Source organism: Rhyacophila brunnea, unplaced genomic scaffold (genome assembly GCF_057557595.1).
Source record: "Rhyacophila brunnea isolate RB1 unplaced genomic scaffold, BYU_Rbru_1.0 scaffold_88, whole genome shotgun sequence".
NCBI lineage: Eukaryota > Metazoa > Arthropoda > Insecta > Trichoptera > Rhyacophilidae > Rhyacophila > Rhyacophila brunnea.
In genome coordinates, this window is record NW_028233359.1 from 433,110 (window position 1) to 450,954 (window position 17,845).

Sequence of the window (17,845 nt, forward strand, 5' to 3'; positions counted from 1 at the left end):
AATAATGGCGGTACTGGTGCAAGGTTTGTGACATACATTATGTGCGGTGAGATAGCAGCTTGTAAGTACCACCTCGCTAGCTATTGTACGGTGATGCAGGCCGAACTTTATACCATCCAACGCGCTCTGAAGAAGGCAGGCTCAGATCCAATATAACGAAAGCTCACCGAAAACCATAGTATTTGTATTTATTCGGACTCCAAAAGCTCAATCCAAGCAATTGGAGATCCCTTGTCTACTAATCCGATTGCCTTTTCTATTCACAGCGAGTCCGCAATACTGAGACGGCGCCACCCTGAGGTGCACTTCAAGTGGATAAGGGGGATAGAAGAAATGAAAGAGCCGACAAATTGGCTCGGCATGGTGCCTCAGAACCCAAGACCGCGATAGCTTATGACAAATTTCTTCTAGGCTACGCGAAAAATACAATTTCAGATATGGTGAAAAACGAAAGGAACTCACGATACATAAACTTATCGACAGGGGAGTTGACCCGAAAGTTTTTACCTTCGATTCCAGCAGCAAGAGACGTCAGGGTGCATAAGGGGCTGTGTTTTGAGATGACTCAGATTCTTACAGGCTACGGAGTCATGCGAGCATACTTGCACCGGTTTAAAATAACATGTGATGGAAAGTGTCTTAGCGACGACGAAAGCGACCAGGACGTCCTACATTTACTCCTGGATTGTCAAAGTTTTAGCAAGGAGCGGCACAACCTGAAATTTTTATTACAGATGGCAGATGCGGACATTCGAGACCTTCCGGGGACCATGACAAACGAGGCCGGAAGAGATGCACTTTTTAATTTCTGTATTGATGTAATAAAAAGGATAAAAACAATAAATGGCGACATGTAACGATGATTCATGCCTTTCAGATCCAGTGAATGCAATCATATAAGATAGGATATGTATATGCTCAGAATATCAGTCCTATGCGACATTTCTTTTACCACGGGAAAAAACTCGGCTACAAATCGCAGTCTTCAGTTCCCAATGAATACGACAAAATATTCATCAGAATCATCAACGCCTTGCGATACAAAGAAATTTACAGGGTTTTGCAAGGCGGTTTCATAGGCCCTGGCCGAAATCAAATTATCAATACCTGATGCGGGTAGAAGAATAGTTTTCAATAAGACATGTTCTGTCAGCCGGCACAATTTTCATTTGACTACCATCAAGTAGAGTAGTTTGCGTGCCAAATTCCTTAAGAAACCTCGATAGTAAATGCAAGGTATCCATAAAGGCATCTAGAAAAAAAATGTTACTCCCGATAATGTACATAAAAATTAATTATATAATATTCCTATATATATTATTGGTTAATTTAATAAAACGCAATTTTTTTTAGTGTTTCATCAACTTCCGCCTCACAGAGACAATTCGTTGACAATGTCTTACTGAAGCAGACGAAACGGGTCCAGATTTATTAAAAAGTAAAAGTAAAACAAGTACTTATAATTTTGCGATTTATTAAATCAATTATACAATGCAGTTCTACCATTTATTGACAGTAAACACATTAAAAGAAATTCCAATATGTAATTGACATAATTCATTATTTTTAAATTGTTTTCCCTTGTTAGCTAGACACGACACTGCGCCTTCAAGAATACTTGTCGCTCTAAAGTCTCATAGCGTAATTCCAAGCCACACTAACATTTCGTAGGTCTCCAGAGTGCACTCTATAGATAGATGGTATTTAACTACTTTCCAGGAAGCCAGAAACTATTTGGCTGGAAGCAGGTTGAAATTTTTTCTCGAAACCCAGTAAAGCTACCTCCAGCCTTCTCGGTACCTAGTTTTTTTGCTGTCACGTGCATTCTCCAAACACTATGAATGCAGCGGGCTTAAGGGTGCACCTGTGGGCATTTAGTGCTCCGCTCTTTAGGTACCACTGTAGGATGCCATTTGTCCAGCGGTTGTCCACTCACTGATAGACATCTCTAGTCTATTACCATTTCATCTGTTTAGCGAACTCGATCACATCGCGTATTTTTGTCTGCTTCTTCTCCATTAGTTTTTTTGCAATCTTTACCGTTGTGTCCAAGAAGCACCTTTTCATGTCTAGTTGCGCAAGCTATCCATTTTTATGAAATTTTACCTTTTATTAAGAGTTCATGTTTCAGACACTTACGTGAGCGTTGGTAGCACGCATGGGTTGAACTCTTTACACAAGACAACACTTACACTTATCAAAAGATACTATTCAGGAATGCGAAAAGTATCACCTGCATTATATGAATAATATTGTTTTAAAAGGGTTATTCACCGGCATGTCTCATTTTATGTTTTATAAGACTACTAAGTTGCGAGCATCTATATGAAAATACATTGCATTTTTAAGGTTTTTTACTAGTATGTGTCATTTTATGTGTTTTAAGATTACCAGATGTTGAGGATCTAAATGAACATTCATTGCATTTGTAAGGTTTTTCACCAGTATGTGTCATTTTATGTGTTTTAAGATAACTGGATGTCGAGCATCTATATGAACATACATTGCATTTATAAGGTTTTTCACCAGTATGTGTCATTTTATGTCTTTTAAGATTATGAAATGTCGAGGATCTATATGACCATAGTTGGCATTTATAAGGTTTTTCGCCAGTAATTATCTTTGAATGTACTTTGACATTACTATGTTGCGAGACTAATATGCTTTGATTTTGATCAGGAATCACGTCTATGTGTACCATTTTGTGAGTTTTTAGAGCATTATCGCATCCGAAAACTGCGTTACAAATACAGCAAATCAAATTAAGTGGGAAATGGTTTACTCTTCTAAGAATAAGTCGAATTTCCTTCGGAGCACCTCGTTCTAAGATTTCTTGTTTAATGCTATTCTCATCTATCGTCACTTCTGAATACTGTATCGCTCTATCCTGGATGCCATCGTCTGAGGATTGTTGACTCTCATCTGTATCGTGATGCCTCGTGAAATATCCCTTGGTAGAAACCTAGAAAAATCGTAATAATCAATATCAATATTATCAATTATGAGTTATAATGTTCAATTTGTTTTTTTGACGCTTTTCTTTTTCAGCACTTTCAGACATTGGTAAAGAGCGAAGTGAGAGTGAAATATTGTTACGGAAAGATCCATAAGTGGGTCAAAACAATGCACTTCTATGTATGTATACATCATCTGCTTGAACAATAATTATATCGAGTTCTGTTTAAGTGTATCTTTGGAGAGTGTGCACAGTGCCTGCCATGCTGAAAGGCAAAGCTAGAAAATTATATTCAAATTTCATCAAGCAACCTCGATCATTGACAGTATTTTAATATTTCATACATCAGAATTCCACATGATTTAATAGATTATTAACGACAGGTACTATTCCATATTGGAGAAAATGTGGCCAATAATTCCCAGTAGAAACTTTTACTGTTGCTTTCAATATATCGTGGGTTTGGAACATGATTATTAAAACATATTATCACTATTATTGATGTCCAAATACATTAATAACGTTTGGCTTGCCCACTTTTGCGGCACACTTTGCTTTCGTCTATAAATAATTAGTTGTTTAACGATAAAGAGTTATTTGAACACAAATTTCCATTAACTTTTATTTGTCTAGACTGCAACAGATTAGGTTAAGGGGTCCAATCACTTATCCACACTAAAAATATACGCTTCATGCAAGGAGAAGTGAACCGAGAATATCTTACTTTAAAGATGAATCTTTAACCACAGCACAAGACTACACTAATTAAAGATGGTATTTGTTTTTTATATTATTAATAATTTATAACAAAGCACATGGGAGACTTCAAATTTTATGTCAGGAGAAATATTGCTAGTTTTATGACTATTGTCCGGCAACTTCATCTTGGCTACGTGGCAAATCTGTGAACTACGTACAGCTAATCGAACTAGCGGTTTCAAATTAGGAACGCACCCAAATTTTTCATTACATTTTTGACACTTCGTATTGGACGCATCTATCAATTTACGTAATTTGAAGCTTTTTATATTCAAAAGATGTCTAACACAATACGAAATGATGTTCGAATTATTATCAGTAAACTTTTGATTTATTGCGAAGAAGAAAAAGAGTCGTATTTAAAAGGCGAGCCTATACAATACTTTCAACAAGCCCATTTTACGGGTTCCTGTCATGTCAGGTATGTCAAAATTCAGTGTTGTAATACTAGAAATATTTCCCCAAATACTGGAAATTATGTTTGTATATTATAAAGTTATGTGTATCGTAATCTATTTTATTAATATTTTTAGACGTATAATAATTAAGTAGTTGTGGTCAACGGCTGGTCGGCCCCAAGTGGACACATTGACGCCAGTAGATGTGTTCATAGCAAAAGTTGGGAAATGCCAAACTGCCAGCAAGTCCCATCTGCTGGCCTCCCCGTGGCGACCTCCGGGCAATGCAGCGTACGCTGTAGCTAACAGCAGGGGGCGAAGGGCGAGTGACCGGCGCCATAAAACTGGCCTTCTGGCTAAGGGAAGGAAATCCCCGACAGAAAAACCTGGTCGAGCCGACCTTCAGGGCCCTCGTGGCTCAGGCCTCGGGAGCGCTGGGCTAATCACCTTGCCTCCTTAAACGAAACAGATTAACAAAACACCTACACAGCAGCCTCGGACGACAACCGGCTCTGTAAAACGACGACCTTGCATGGAAATGGACAATGAAACAAGTAGAGTAATCCTCTCTAACAACTCGAGTATGCGGATTGGGACATATAATGTTCGCACCCTGCGTACCCCCGGAAAGGACCTGCACGCCACACGCATCATGCACACCTATGGTGTGGACATCCTAGGGCTGAGCGAAGTGCGCTGGAAAGGAGCCGCGAGAAAGTTGATTGAGGGTTACTCTATTGTCTACTCAGGTCAGGAGCAATACCATCGCCAGGGAGTGGCAGTGTTGATGTCAAAGAGAGCGGCCCGTTGCCTCGTGAAATGGGAACCAATCTCGGAGAGACTGATACGTGCCTCCTTCAAGACGCCTGGTAGCTCCTTGACCGTCTTTCAGTGCTACGCCCCCACTGAGGATGCCGACGCGCAGACAAAGGATGCTTTTTACGATTCTCTCCACGCGGCAGTCTCCGCCATCCCCCGAAGAGACCGCGTGATTGTAATGGGGGATTATAATGCGAGAGTAGGAGCAGACCCGGTGCTTGGCCCCACGGTGATGGGACGACACGGCCTCGGTGACCCCAACGATAATGGTGAGCGGCTCGTAGAATTCGCCACTCTGAACGAGCTTGCAATCGGAGGCACTGTTTTTCCCCACAAAGACATTCACAAATATACGTGGACGTCTCCTGATGGACGCACGAGGACGCAGATTGACCACTTCTTATACAGCTTGAAGCACCGAAAGGAACTTCTCGACGTGCGTACTTACAGAGGCGCCGTTATCCATAGCGATCATGAGTTACTTATTGGAAACATCCGAGTAAAACTCAGTCGCCAGGCGAGGCCTCCAAAGTGCGAACGAATTGACGTTGAGAAGCTCCGACGCCGAAGAATTCGGACCGACTTCGAAACTGCTTTACGAGATAGTGTAGATCGTATCTACGAGCGGCACAAATCTGAATCCGACCTCATTGAGGCGGACTGGAGCCTCATAAAGAGTGCGATTGTGTCGTCGGCTCGTACCGTCCTTGGTACCAGAAGGAGTGAGCAGCCAAAGTGGATGTCTGACGAAACGTGGGTTGAAATTGGTGAACGAGCCAGGCTGAAAGCCCTGAGAGACGAGGAGAGAGACCCCGACCGAACCGAGGACCGCCGGACTGACTACCAGACCCAAGACAGGGTAGTCAAACGATCCGTGCGGTTGGACAAGCGCAATTTTATGAACCGGCAAATTGAAGCGGCAGAGGAGGCAGCAAGCAGAAATGACACCAGGAAACTCTTCCGAATCACCCGTGAAGTCTGCGGCAGGCGACCACCGACTCCCGGAGCCATTCGTGGTCCCAGTGGAGCAATAGAGTCTGACGCAGAATGCGTCAAGAAGATTTGGAAGAATCATTTCTGCGGAGTGCTGAACCGCCCACCCCCCTTGGATCCCTTTGACATATCTGCGGAAGCTTTACTTTTGGACATTCTCCGAGCGACCGACATTTCCGATTGCCCGCCCACGCACACCGAGATAAAATCGGCTGTGAAAAGGCTCAAGAACGGAAAGGCACCGGGAGGAGACGGGATTCATCCTGAATTCCTCAAGTACAGCTTGAGCGCAATCCTGCACCCTATGTTTCATCTGATGACAAAGGTGTGGGAAGAAGAGCGCTGCCCAAGGGACTGGGTGAACGGTGAAATCATCACACTTCTTAAAAAAGGTGACCCTCTAAGCTGCGACAATTACCGAGGCATTACGCTACTCAGTGTTCCGGGAAAGATTTTGGCAAACATCATTTTGATGAGAATAAGGGACCCAATAATGCACGTCCTCAGGAAAAACCAAGCCGGGTTTCTACCTGGTCGAGCGTGTGCAGACCAAATCCACAACCTTCGATGTCTTCTCCAGCAGAGCCATGAGTTGAACAGTCCGATGGCCTGCTGTTTTGTGGATTATGAGAAGGCTTTCGACAGTCCGCACCGCCCCTCCCTCTGGATGATACTGGGAGCATACGGGATCCCTCCCAAGATCATTGTCATAATCAAAAGCCTGCACGAGAATAGCGAATGCTGTGTCAGAATTGGAGACACTGTCACGGAATGGTTCGGGGTCACGACCGGAGTCAGACAGGGTTGTGTCCTTGCACCGTTTCTCTTTATCATTCTCTTTGACTTCATACTACGGAAGTCAATACCACCCGACCGAGGCATACCTGTTACCCCCACGGTGAAGCTATGCGACCTGGAATACGCCGATGATGCTGTCCTATTCGACAACTCAATCGAGGGCATTCAAGAGACAATCGACAGGTTGCATAACAACTCCTCTCGCGTTGGTTTGAAAATCAACGCGAAGAAAACCAACGTCTTGTGCAATAGCACCTGTCCTGATCCAGATTTCCCTCTGATTAGCGATGGACAGAGCATCGAGAGCATCGACAGTTTCAAGTACCTGGGGGTACACATCACGGGAGATGGCATTTTGCAGAAAGAGCTCGCTATCCGAATGGGAATGGCTGGAGCAACATTCAACTCGATGCGAAATGTCTGGGACTCACGATTGTACTCGGTCAAAACCAAATGCCGCCTATTCGACGCTTGCATTCTGACGGTGCTGCTTTACGGTAGCGAATCATGGCACCTTACGAAGGCTCAGAGCAACCGTATACTGAGCTTCGAAAACAGATGTTTGCGACGAATACTGGGTGTGCGGTGGTATGACTTTAGGAGCAACGAGGAGATAAGAGAACGTACCAAGCAGCCTCTCATCACGCTGAAAGTGAAGAGGCGACGTTGGACCTGGCTCGGCCACGTGCTGCGGATGCCAGAAGAGAACTTTAACCTGGCTTGCCTGTTCTTCAAGCCGACCGGATTCCGGCGTCCTGGAAGGCCGCTAAATACAATCTACAGAGTGTATACGGCGGAGCTACGGGATGCTGGTTTGACCTGGAACGAAGCAAGAAGACTGGCGAGCGACAGGGATTCTTGGAGGCGCCGCGTGGTGTCCATATGCTCCAGTTAAGGGGCGGATATGGGCAAAGAAGAAGAAGAAGAATTAAGTATAAATGATCATTAGTTAGTTAATGAATTGTCCTATTTTTTCCTAATTTTTAAACCGATAAGTAGGTACATATTGTTTTAAAATTTATGTAAGGTGGATATAATTTAATTTATAGAAAATTATTTTCACAGTATGTGTTTCTACAACAATTTTACTAAAAATACGATATAAAGACATCATTTGTAAATTATAAAACATGTGATTGGGTCATCAATATAATATTGAATATGTTATATCTTTCACTTCTACTTTTTTACTCATAATTTGTGTTCTAGTTATTTAATTAATAAATACCTGCAGCAATATTATCAGTTAATGTGGGTTCAATGATACATTTCCTTCCAAATTCAATAATTACGCTGTAATAATTAACCTAATATAATAGTAATAATTAAGAGGTGAAATTATTTGAAAAAAAAATTCTATTGATATTTATTGAACAATAATTAGACTTATAAATTAATGTACTTATAAACTTACTGAGAATAGAATTGATATAAACTTAAAACCTAATTTCGCGGGATATGTTTTCTCAAAAAATGACAACACTGTGAAATATTCTATACGCGATAAGAGCGACTTCCTGTTGTTGCCTAAATAATGTTGTCGTACAGTACTTGGTGTGATTTGCATTAAATGTCAGTTACCTTTTTGTTTGTTGTGATTTTACAACTATTTTTTCTTTGCTTAGAACTTACGAAAGGGTTTACTGTCAAACCGAGCTGTGATACTGCGCATACTTTTTGACATTTATGAACAGTATTTAGACAGGCAACCATGAATAGAGTGACGATCGAGCACCGATTCCAAATTGTAAAAATAATCTTTGACTAAACGGATTAGTTAATAGAAAAAATTGGCGTCTATGGAGTCCAATCTAGGTGATACCCTACATACTCAATTACCTCAAATAAATGCACTACTTTCTATGGTTAATAAGTTGCTGATCAGCAATCACGTCCGTGTGAATCAGTTTGTTACTTTAGAGCCTTTCGCATCCAAAACTGCGTTCCAAATGCTGAAAATCACATCACAACATCAAAGAAGTTCCGGTGGACGAAAGCCGCGACAGCCTTTATGCAAAGCATAAAAGAGCTGCAGAAACCACTACAACAAGCCCGCCCCGACTTAAGCCGACGATTCTCCCTACAGACGGACGCCAGCGTACACGGAATGTGGACTGTCCTCTTCCAAGATAGGGACGACGGCGATTGACACATCATTTTATACGCCAGCGGTTGCCTATCTGCAATGGAACGCAACCTGACTTCGCCTGGGTTTTTAACAGAAAGTCATTTTGCCACCAAAATATCCACCAATATAAAGTCTTATAGATCTTATGTAATGCACAAAGATAGTGTTTATTTTTATTTATATTGAAGTAATACCCTTTTCATTCTAAATAATACAATAAATCACTATTTTTTTATATAGACGAAGTTACGGCACGATTCCCTAACTGCACCTAATGTGTTTTAGTAGGTCCACTAAAAAAGTATTGTCTTTGGTTACTCACGAAATCTATTAAAAAATGACCTTAAGCAAATTCAGGTCTTATGCTAGAGACAATTTGACATATTTTAAAGAAATATCTACGTTGGCGAAGATAGGAATCACTTCAATGACTGTTTCATACAACCTACCAATTTACGCTAGGGCTCTCAAAACCCAAAGCATTATAGTATAATTTTTATGTATTGATTCACATAGTAAATTTTTAATAAAGGAAATATGAGAAAAATTGTTAACTGGTGATTCAAAGTGATGAATAGTTTTAAGTCTAAAAACCATAAAAATAAAAAAACACATTTATTTCAAGAAAATCGTTTTTTGTGACAACCCTAAAGCCAGGGGAAGTGTAGGAACACGTAGTTCACAAAACATAGCCTGACATTGCATACTCAAATAATTGTTGTTTTATTATAAATATCGGAAATCACACGTTACATTTGGCAAGCAGACTATATCACTATATTATATTAAAAATATGAAGAACCTACCTCTACAAGATTCGTGGAAATCAGCAAAAGTTCAGAGGTATTCCGAAAAAATCTCTTCAAACCGGACTCGAAAAAACGGCACTAACACAAACACGGTGAAAATAATGGCGGTTTGAAAAAGTGTGTGACAGGACGAATATTATCTTCAAAATCGCCTTAGTGGCTTAAAGTGGTGCGATAGTAAAAACATGCGTTTTTAGTGTTTAATTGATTTAGGTGAAGTTAGGGGGTTTTACGGTACCACAGCAATGAACAGGAGGCCCTCGAGATCATCTGGGCTAATAAACGTTACAGGATCTGCCTATAATAACGAGAGTTCACCCTGGTAACCGACAATAAGAGGCTCACTTGGCTCCAAAAAGCGAAAGACCAAAGAACGATACTAGCCCGATGGGCGATCTTATTATCAGTTTTTTTTCACCATTACCCACTGTCAAGGGAAAGATAATCAACTACTGGACGCTTTATCTCAGAACCGGAACCGTTGCAAGACATAGACATGGACGTATGAGCATACCAGAGGGACACACAACAGATCCAACCCCCATGGCTTTAGTGCTGGAGTTACCAGACTTGGCGACTGGCATAGTACACAAGCAACGAGACGTTTCGGAGTTGGCCGAGATGCTCACCGAAAGACCCACTCCAAGAGACGACACCAAGAGTGACGATCGCACTACAATGCACGACGGCGCCCTATGTCGAGTAGTTAAAGACAGACGCCTGATAAAAGTACCACGCTCGCAGCAGCGGGCAGTCACAAAGGCGTACCATAACGACCCTAAAGCAGGTCACCCAGGGCGATCGGACGACTATATGTCTGGAAGAAGCAACGAAAACAAGCAGATGACTACGTCCGCAGGTATCGGACCGGCGCCACCAAGAAAAGGGGAGCCTTACAGACGGTAGCTACACAAAGGCCGCATACAGAAGCGCGCCGCCCATGGGGTAAAGCATCCAATACCACTAAGAATGGCAGTTTTCATTTACGCTGCGTTTAAGACGGAAAAAATATGTAGCAAATTAAGATCCTTCTAAACTTTAAGCTACAGTATGTGACCATACCTAATCAGTATACCTCGCCCGGCAAATCTTTATGAATATAACCACGCTGGAGCAATGCTAATTAAGTATCCATATTTACTTAGCAAATCCGTTGTCAATTTACGCAAATTAAAACTATTTTTTTTCTAAATGCCTTTATGCCACTCTATACTATCGAGTTCATTCGAAATTCGGCACTCAAACTACTCTACTTGATGCTAACCCAACTTATATCTGCATTTTATCGCAAAATTGCGTTTAGCAATGACGCTCATTTTTGCTTAACGGAATTGTTAAAAAGGAAAATTTCCTACACGGAAAAATACCAATCCAGAAGACTTCCTATAATTCATTACATCCACAAAAATGCATCATTTGGTGCGGTTTACACGCTGGTGGCACCGCCGTACAATTCGTCAAAAATGGCGCCAAAGCTCACGTTTAGGTCAATGGATATCCTTGTCGAGCCATGATTATTACTTTGTTTTAAATATGGAATCATTCGAAAGAACAGTGATTTTAACAGGAAGTGCCATACAGCTACCGCAACCATCGCTTTATTTGAATCAAGATTTGAAGATGAATTGATTTTGAGAAATGGATTCGTGTAGTCACTGTTATATGCTGATAAACCAGCAGCATTTAAAGCATTAGAACTCAATATTTCCCGTACTATACAACCAGCAGCGCTTTAATAAAAGTAGTCCGATTTGGGCGCCCAGAATTTGACTTCGGCCTATCGCACCTTAAAAAAAACGCATTTGATTTTAAACATACCTGGTCTAATGGCTTGTATTGTAGATTAGAGCAGCTAGGTTGAGTTAATTTATCATTGATTTGGTGAATTGCATTCTCAACCAATTCTTCTTTGATGATGGCTGCCTCATCATTATTCTCATATTTAATATTCATCAGACAGTTTTCACGCTTCTGAAATAACATTATAAATAGTAAGTAACAGTATCATCATTACGATAAGCAAAAGAAGATCTCCCAGAGCTCTTTCTTCAATAATTGGTCGCTAATGTTTGACTTAATTTGGCAGGTGAATGTATAATCACCGAACGACATTCTAATGTTGTGAGCGATCCGACAAAATAGTGCACACTCTTTTGGTTATACTTATTTGTTTTAGTTGAATTAGGAGTACATTTTACAGATGACTTTAAAGTTCATTAAGCCTTGCCTATACCAAACCATGACTAATAAATTATATTCTTCGATCTATAAAATATCCAAAGATCTGTATGATTTAATAACATAATTTTAGATATTTGCTAGATAGGCGAATAATTTTGGACTATTATTTATTATGGCTTGGCTTCGCAGGTTTTTGTTGAATTTTAAAAACTAACCAACACATCAGTAAATTATGGTCACCTTAATTTAATGAAAACAAATATGTATGACTGACAAAGTTTTGCGTGTACTATTTATGTTGCATATTAGCAGCCTATGTACACCCTTCGCCACTGGATGATACCTATTATGTATTACAAATATGCATAGTTGTATATTAATCATATACGTATAGATGACAACATATAACACATTATAAACCGAACAACAATAATCAAATGAGTATGTATGAATCAGGGAACTCAGAAATAATGGGAACTGAAATACACAACGGGTGAGGCGATAGCAGGTAACCGACTATAGTAAGGAGGAATCCGGGTTAAACTTACAGACGTGTCTAGAATACGTTTAACGTCGAATACTGAAAACTGCTCTCGGTTTATGCATTTACGCTCATTTAATGTTGGTGTATTACACACACTATTGCACGTGCATAATGCGTGCTTCATTTTCGTAGGACACTCACACATTCAAAAGCCTGCTTCACCATGCGGCGTATTGACTATAGCCTATTGGTATTCTATTTATTTTCTGTTCTGTGGTATGAATATATATGTTAGGTACCTGTGAATCACTGGCAAACGTCAATGCATCAAACTTTTCATACAAGTGACTGCTTTTGTCGACGGCTTGTGCGCATGGAAAAGCGACTTCACCGAAAGTCAGCGACGCATCGTGCATACGTTTATGGTACTTCAAAATGTGCGCCGATGAAAAAAAATTACAACACACGTTGCAAACAAAATTTCTATCGAAAAATGAAGCTCTGTGTAACCTCAGACGGACTTGTTTCGCAGAAGCAATCGCTATTTCCTTTTTGATGGCCATTTCTTGCACTTCAATTTCACCAAACGACTGTGCAGATTGTCTCTCAAAGATGTAAGGAGCAATCATACAATCCATGTCGCGGTTTACGAGCGAAGTCTGTTAAGAAATAAAATACAAACATAAATCAATCAAAACATTTATACTAACAATATAAAAAAATCAACCAACATAAAGAATGCAAAGTTTCTGGACTATACCAACAAGGGCAATTTTTAAACGAAGCAGTATCGAAGTCATTGTATGCGAAAGTGATTAGAATTTATGAGAAATTAAACTTCTAATTAGATTTTGACAAACGCGTCTGAAATTGGCGGAGGATTTTGAGCTCCATAAGCTTCGACGGTTGACGCGCTAATTTTGACAGATTAAATGTCGGAACGTAGGTAACGTTGAAAGGCTCTTTATTTATTGATTTTTTTCATTTACATAATATTACCGTTGGAAGTGTTGTTTTGTAATTAAATTCTCAATTAAGTGTGTATTGTGTTTTGTTATATATTTTATTATTATTAGGTTTGTAAAATACATCGGAAGTTCCGTTCACATTCTCGAAGGTACTGAATATTGTAATAACACTATTATGAGGTAAATATTGAAGTAAGTAGCTTCTTTAAAAATTAATTATCTACGTACAACAATCAATCGTTTTGAGAATTCAGCAATAAATAATATGTACTGATTAAATAATATAATAATGTCATTACCACATTTTAGGTTATTTTACATGTACCCAAAATGGAAGTGATTCACGCTGAAATTTCGTTGTTAAAGATTTGGTAACGGACGGATCCATTCAAAATGACAGACGAGGCGTTTGTGAAACGATTCCGGTTATCGAGGCCATTGGCAGATATATTCTTTTCCAGGTTGGAAAATCTAATGTCAACCCCAACTAGCTGTCATGAGAGCATAGACAAAAATATAATGCTAACTCTTACGCGACCATAAATATTCATTCAATATTTTTGTTGCATTATTGGACACCGTTCGAAACACAATACCGCCTTTGAGGATACTGTTGCGTTTTGTTTCTTGTTTGCATACTGCTTCGTTCAAAAATTACTCTCGATTGATTAGGCTCGTCAATTAGGTTTGATTTTGTCGCTAAGCTCATAGAGACACCCTTAACCGATTCACTGATGACCTACTATTTACTTATTAATTAGCACATTTAAATATCATGATAATTATATCTAATGGCCAACTAATGCAAACGCGCCGTCGCGTTTTTAGAACTAAATGATAACACAATCACTGCTGACCTTGACTTTTTAATTACCACATTTTAATAACACGTTAATTATATCGAATGGCCAAGTACTCCAATAGCGCCAGTCGGGGTGTTAGCACTAAATGAGTTAAGACCGGTTCGGATCAGGCGAGAAGTTTAGTCGGATGGCGAGAAATTTAGTAACTAAACGTGTACGAACAGACAAATTGAGTCGAGTACTTTAGTAAAATCATTTTGTCGAGTCAATCTATTTTGCTGTAATTTCTCGATCGAGTAGCGACCCCACCACCTCACTACAACCTAACAAGTGATGACATTGAATCGACTCTATGCATAGAAAATTTGGGTGGAATCATGGGACAATACGACCAAAAGCGGTTTATTGTTCGCATATGGTTACTAATGAATAATAGGTATCGGTTACTACGCTATAATGAACCTACCTAATTCTACTGAACTCCTACTGTGTAAATGACTAAAATATTAATATGAAACATCTCACGAAATATAAATTCAGAAGAATCTCAATTTATCTTAACCCTCAAAATATTGTAATGTTCATAGGTAACGTAATATTATGTAGAGAATATGACATAGGTACGGAATATAATCATTTTTAGGTTAGGTCCTGTCTGGACAGTTATTACTTTGACAGATCGTGAGAAGTGGTTTGACGTTTCAGACCAACCCACTGCTGACGGTCAGAAAATGGTTTGAAGTTTGCTGGTACAGTAAACTAAACGTTAAATCTAAAACTATTCCGGTTTACTTATAACGCATGCGCAGTGCGCCAGTTTTAACCTGTCAAACTGTTTAGCTGGAACGCCTCAATTTATGTTGTCATGCAGCATGGTAGATAATTTAGTATAATTTGAGACTTACACTTGACAATAGAATTGGTATATTCTCTTCCCATTTCACGTAGATATTGCTTCGGTTTATGGTATTTTATGGCTGCAAGTAGTTTTTTTTATTGACAATAGCCTTACCTTGTGATACCTACCTAAAAAGGACTCACAAGCGATTAATTTTATTCACCATACAATTGTTCACAATTTTAGATAATCGCATTCATTATTGCTTTATATTCGAATTTATTGTGATATATAAATCACCATATTTAAATATACCTTTTCAAAAGATTTATATACCTACTCAATACTGTCTCAAAACATCTGTTTTAGCAATCGCCAATAACTCTAATCAACTCCGCAATTAATAAACGAAACAACTATGGCCGAATTATAATATAATAGTTCCTTATGAAGATTCAAAGATGCATTACAAAATAAAACCTGCAATGTAAGACGGCATCAAGGGAAGAAAACGGCACATATACCTACGTACAATTGAACGTACCTGATGTATTGGCCTGTAATCTGAATATGAACAACCCGGCTGAGGGTATTCATCATCATATAATGGGTGTGATATATCTTCAATGATCTCGCGCTTGACGACAGCTGGTTGATTATCAGATGTTTTATCAGAGAGTTCCGCTATAAGGTACTGAAAGAAGCATTATTACATATTGTAAACACAGTAAAACCAGTTTTAGTTCACGAAACGTCCATACAACGATGTATAATAATTAAATTTAACATGAACTAGTAGATAACCTTACTTATATCACACGTACCTATGTGTCATAGCTGTCAAATTGCATAAACATGTAATTTTTTGAAACAAAGTTTAATATCACCTTATGTTCCTACATTGTATGTAAAAAAGCCACAGTTTACAATACTAAACTAACCATTGTTATTCTCAATCTAAAGTGATTGTAAAGGAATTTAGTTTCCAAAAACTAACCTCGAAATTGCAACTTGAAACGTCTGCATTCTCTTGCGTTACATGAAAGCGAGGATCCGGGTTTTTCGGATGGCTAGTCAGCGTGTCAGACAAAGACTTGCCTTCTATATCGGAGTGTTCTCCAGCACATTCTTGCTTTACATCCATGTTAAGGGTATATATTCCAGAAGCCACGTGTTACGCGACAGACAGGATCCATTTGTTAATGTTAGAAAAGTGTTGCCACAATACTGAAAACTATTTTCCGTCCAAATTAATATATATAATAGGTCATTACCGACTCAAGTAGAAAACCGTTAATTCACAACGACTGCAGAGGCGCACCCAGGGGCGGGGGGGCAGGGGGCCCTGGCACCCCCCAAAAATGAAAATTATCAGATTGATTTTTAAACATTAAATTGAAAGCCAATAAACTATAACCTTTGGGCTTAGACAAATAAAAACACGGCATAAAAAATGATTTGTAATAATTCTCCAACACCCTTTTTAGAAAAATTTCTTAGATTTTAATTTCGAAACACTAATGTCAGGTTTTTTTAAAAACCCAATCCCTAATGGAACTGTCAAAAAATTCTCGGTGTCCACCCGAATTCCGGAGTGGTGTAGGTCATGGCTGGGAAGGGCTGACAGGGCTCTAGCCTTGGGGGCCCAACGTATCAGGTTGACCAGATAAGTGAGATAACCATACATAATAAATTAGCTTTAATAGTAAAAAAAGTCGCCTGCGGCGCTATTATACTTCATGATCATGAACATTTTCAATTACTTAATATAATTGTACAACATATTTTTTGATTATTATGTGTAGATACTCGACAGCTCCATTATTAAAGTAGATGTATTAAAAATCGCCAATAATTCACTGTATAAGTATCCTTAATTTTAACTTAAACACATTTTGAACAACGTTAATGTAGTGTTTCACGCTGCCTTTAATCTTAGCGGTAGGTAAGGGGACCACCAAATATCCTAGCCTGAGGGCCCGTTTCAGGATGTGGGGACCATGGTATGGGTACACCGAGTGCAATAGACAAAAGACCGATAAACGAGAAATTTGGCTGCGAAGAAGAAAAAGTGCCCATGGGACTAATTTACATTATCCTCCTTGGGCCCCCCACCAATATTAAATCCTGGGTGCGCCACTGAACGACTGGTCCTACTTTTTTCGTCCCCCCCCGTTTTTTGTCTATGGATAACCTGTCATTGTTCTATAGAGTGCTTATACTGACGCGTCTGTCGTGTTCACACAGGAAAAAGTTTGATTCGAATAGTTACGTGACAAATTATACACTAGCATTAAATACACCTACAAAATGTAATGCATAGATCGATGCTACATATTTTTTGGAAATCTATATTACCACTTTTTTTTGTGAAGGACTAGTCTGTTATTATAGTATTTATACCTAATTTATTATATATGTGATTTGAGATTTTTAAAGTTAATTCAATTTGAAACGTGAAAGGGAGAATCACTATGTCAAGCAATCTGGGATCTAATTTTGACAGCTGAACAGTGGACCACTCGTTCCTTGTGCAAAAAGATAATAATATGCTCAGGCTTGATTAATCTAAAGATGGCGCTGAATAGGTACAATAACACTTGACACACTTCAATATGAATTAAGTAATTGTATGTTTTGTTGTCAAAACAAAACAATGGAGCGAAAATGAAAACATTTCCTCAATCATAACGAGATCAGCGCATCTCAATATTCAAATGGCAAAACGTTGTTAAATAGTACAATTATAATCTTCAACGTGGCAAAGAACATTTATCACTGTCAGTGCAATACAAACCAAATGCCACCCGTATTTTGAGCCAGGCACACAGACATTGGGTGTGATTTGCACCATGCACGGATAAACAAGGCAAAGTCAAAAGTCATGGCTATTTGACAATACCTTGTTTGT

At 39.2% G+C, this 17,845-nt stretch overlaps 1 protein-coding gene across 1 annotated transcript; it reads right to left on the reverse strand.

The window, feature by feature from the left end:
* Positions 1-1,352: 1,352 nt before the first annotated feature.
* On the reverse strand, positions 1,353-16,149 carry LOC147063736 (uncharacterized). The gene is made up of 5 exons (XM_085959356.1): positions 15,932-16,149; positions 15,479-15,628; positions 12,625-12,984; positions 11,479-11,631; positions 1,353-2,962 (listed from the first exon to the last, which is right to left on the reverse strand). The coding sequence occupies exons 1-5, from the start codon at positions 16,076-16,078 to the stop codon at positions 2,345-2,347; spliced, it is 1,428 nt and encodes a 475-aa protein (XP_085815482.1). The 5' UTR covers positions 16,079-16,149; the 3' UTR covers positions 1,353-2,344.
* Between the last annotated feature and the right edge of the window lie 1,696 nt (positions 16,150-17,845).

Excerpts from the sequence above, each read along its gene's own strand:
- LOC147063736 (XM_085959356.1), bottom strand. The coding sequence starts at position 16,078 with ATGGATGTAAAGCAAGAATGTGCTGGAGAACACTCCGATATAGAAGGC. Across the intron at positions 11,632-12,624 it reads CGTTTGCCAGTGATTCACAG|AAGCGTGAAAACTGTCTGAT; the intron begins GTACCTAACATA and ends ATGTTATTTCAG. Across the intron at positions 2,963-11,478 it reads AATACAAGCCATTAGACCAG|GTTTCTACCAAGGGATATTT; the intron begins GTATGTTTAAAA and ends CGATTTTTCTAG.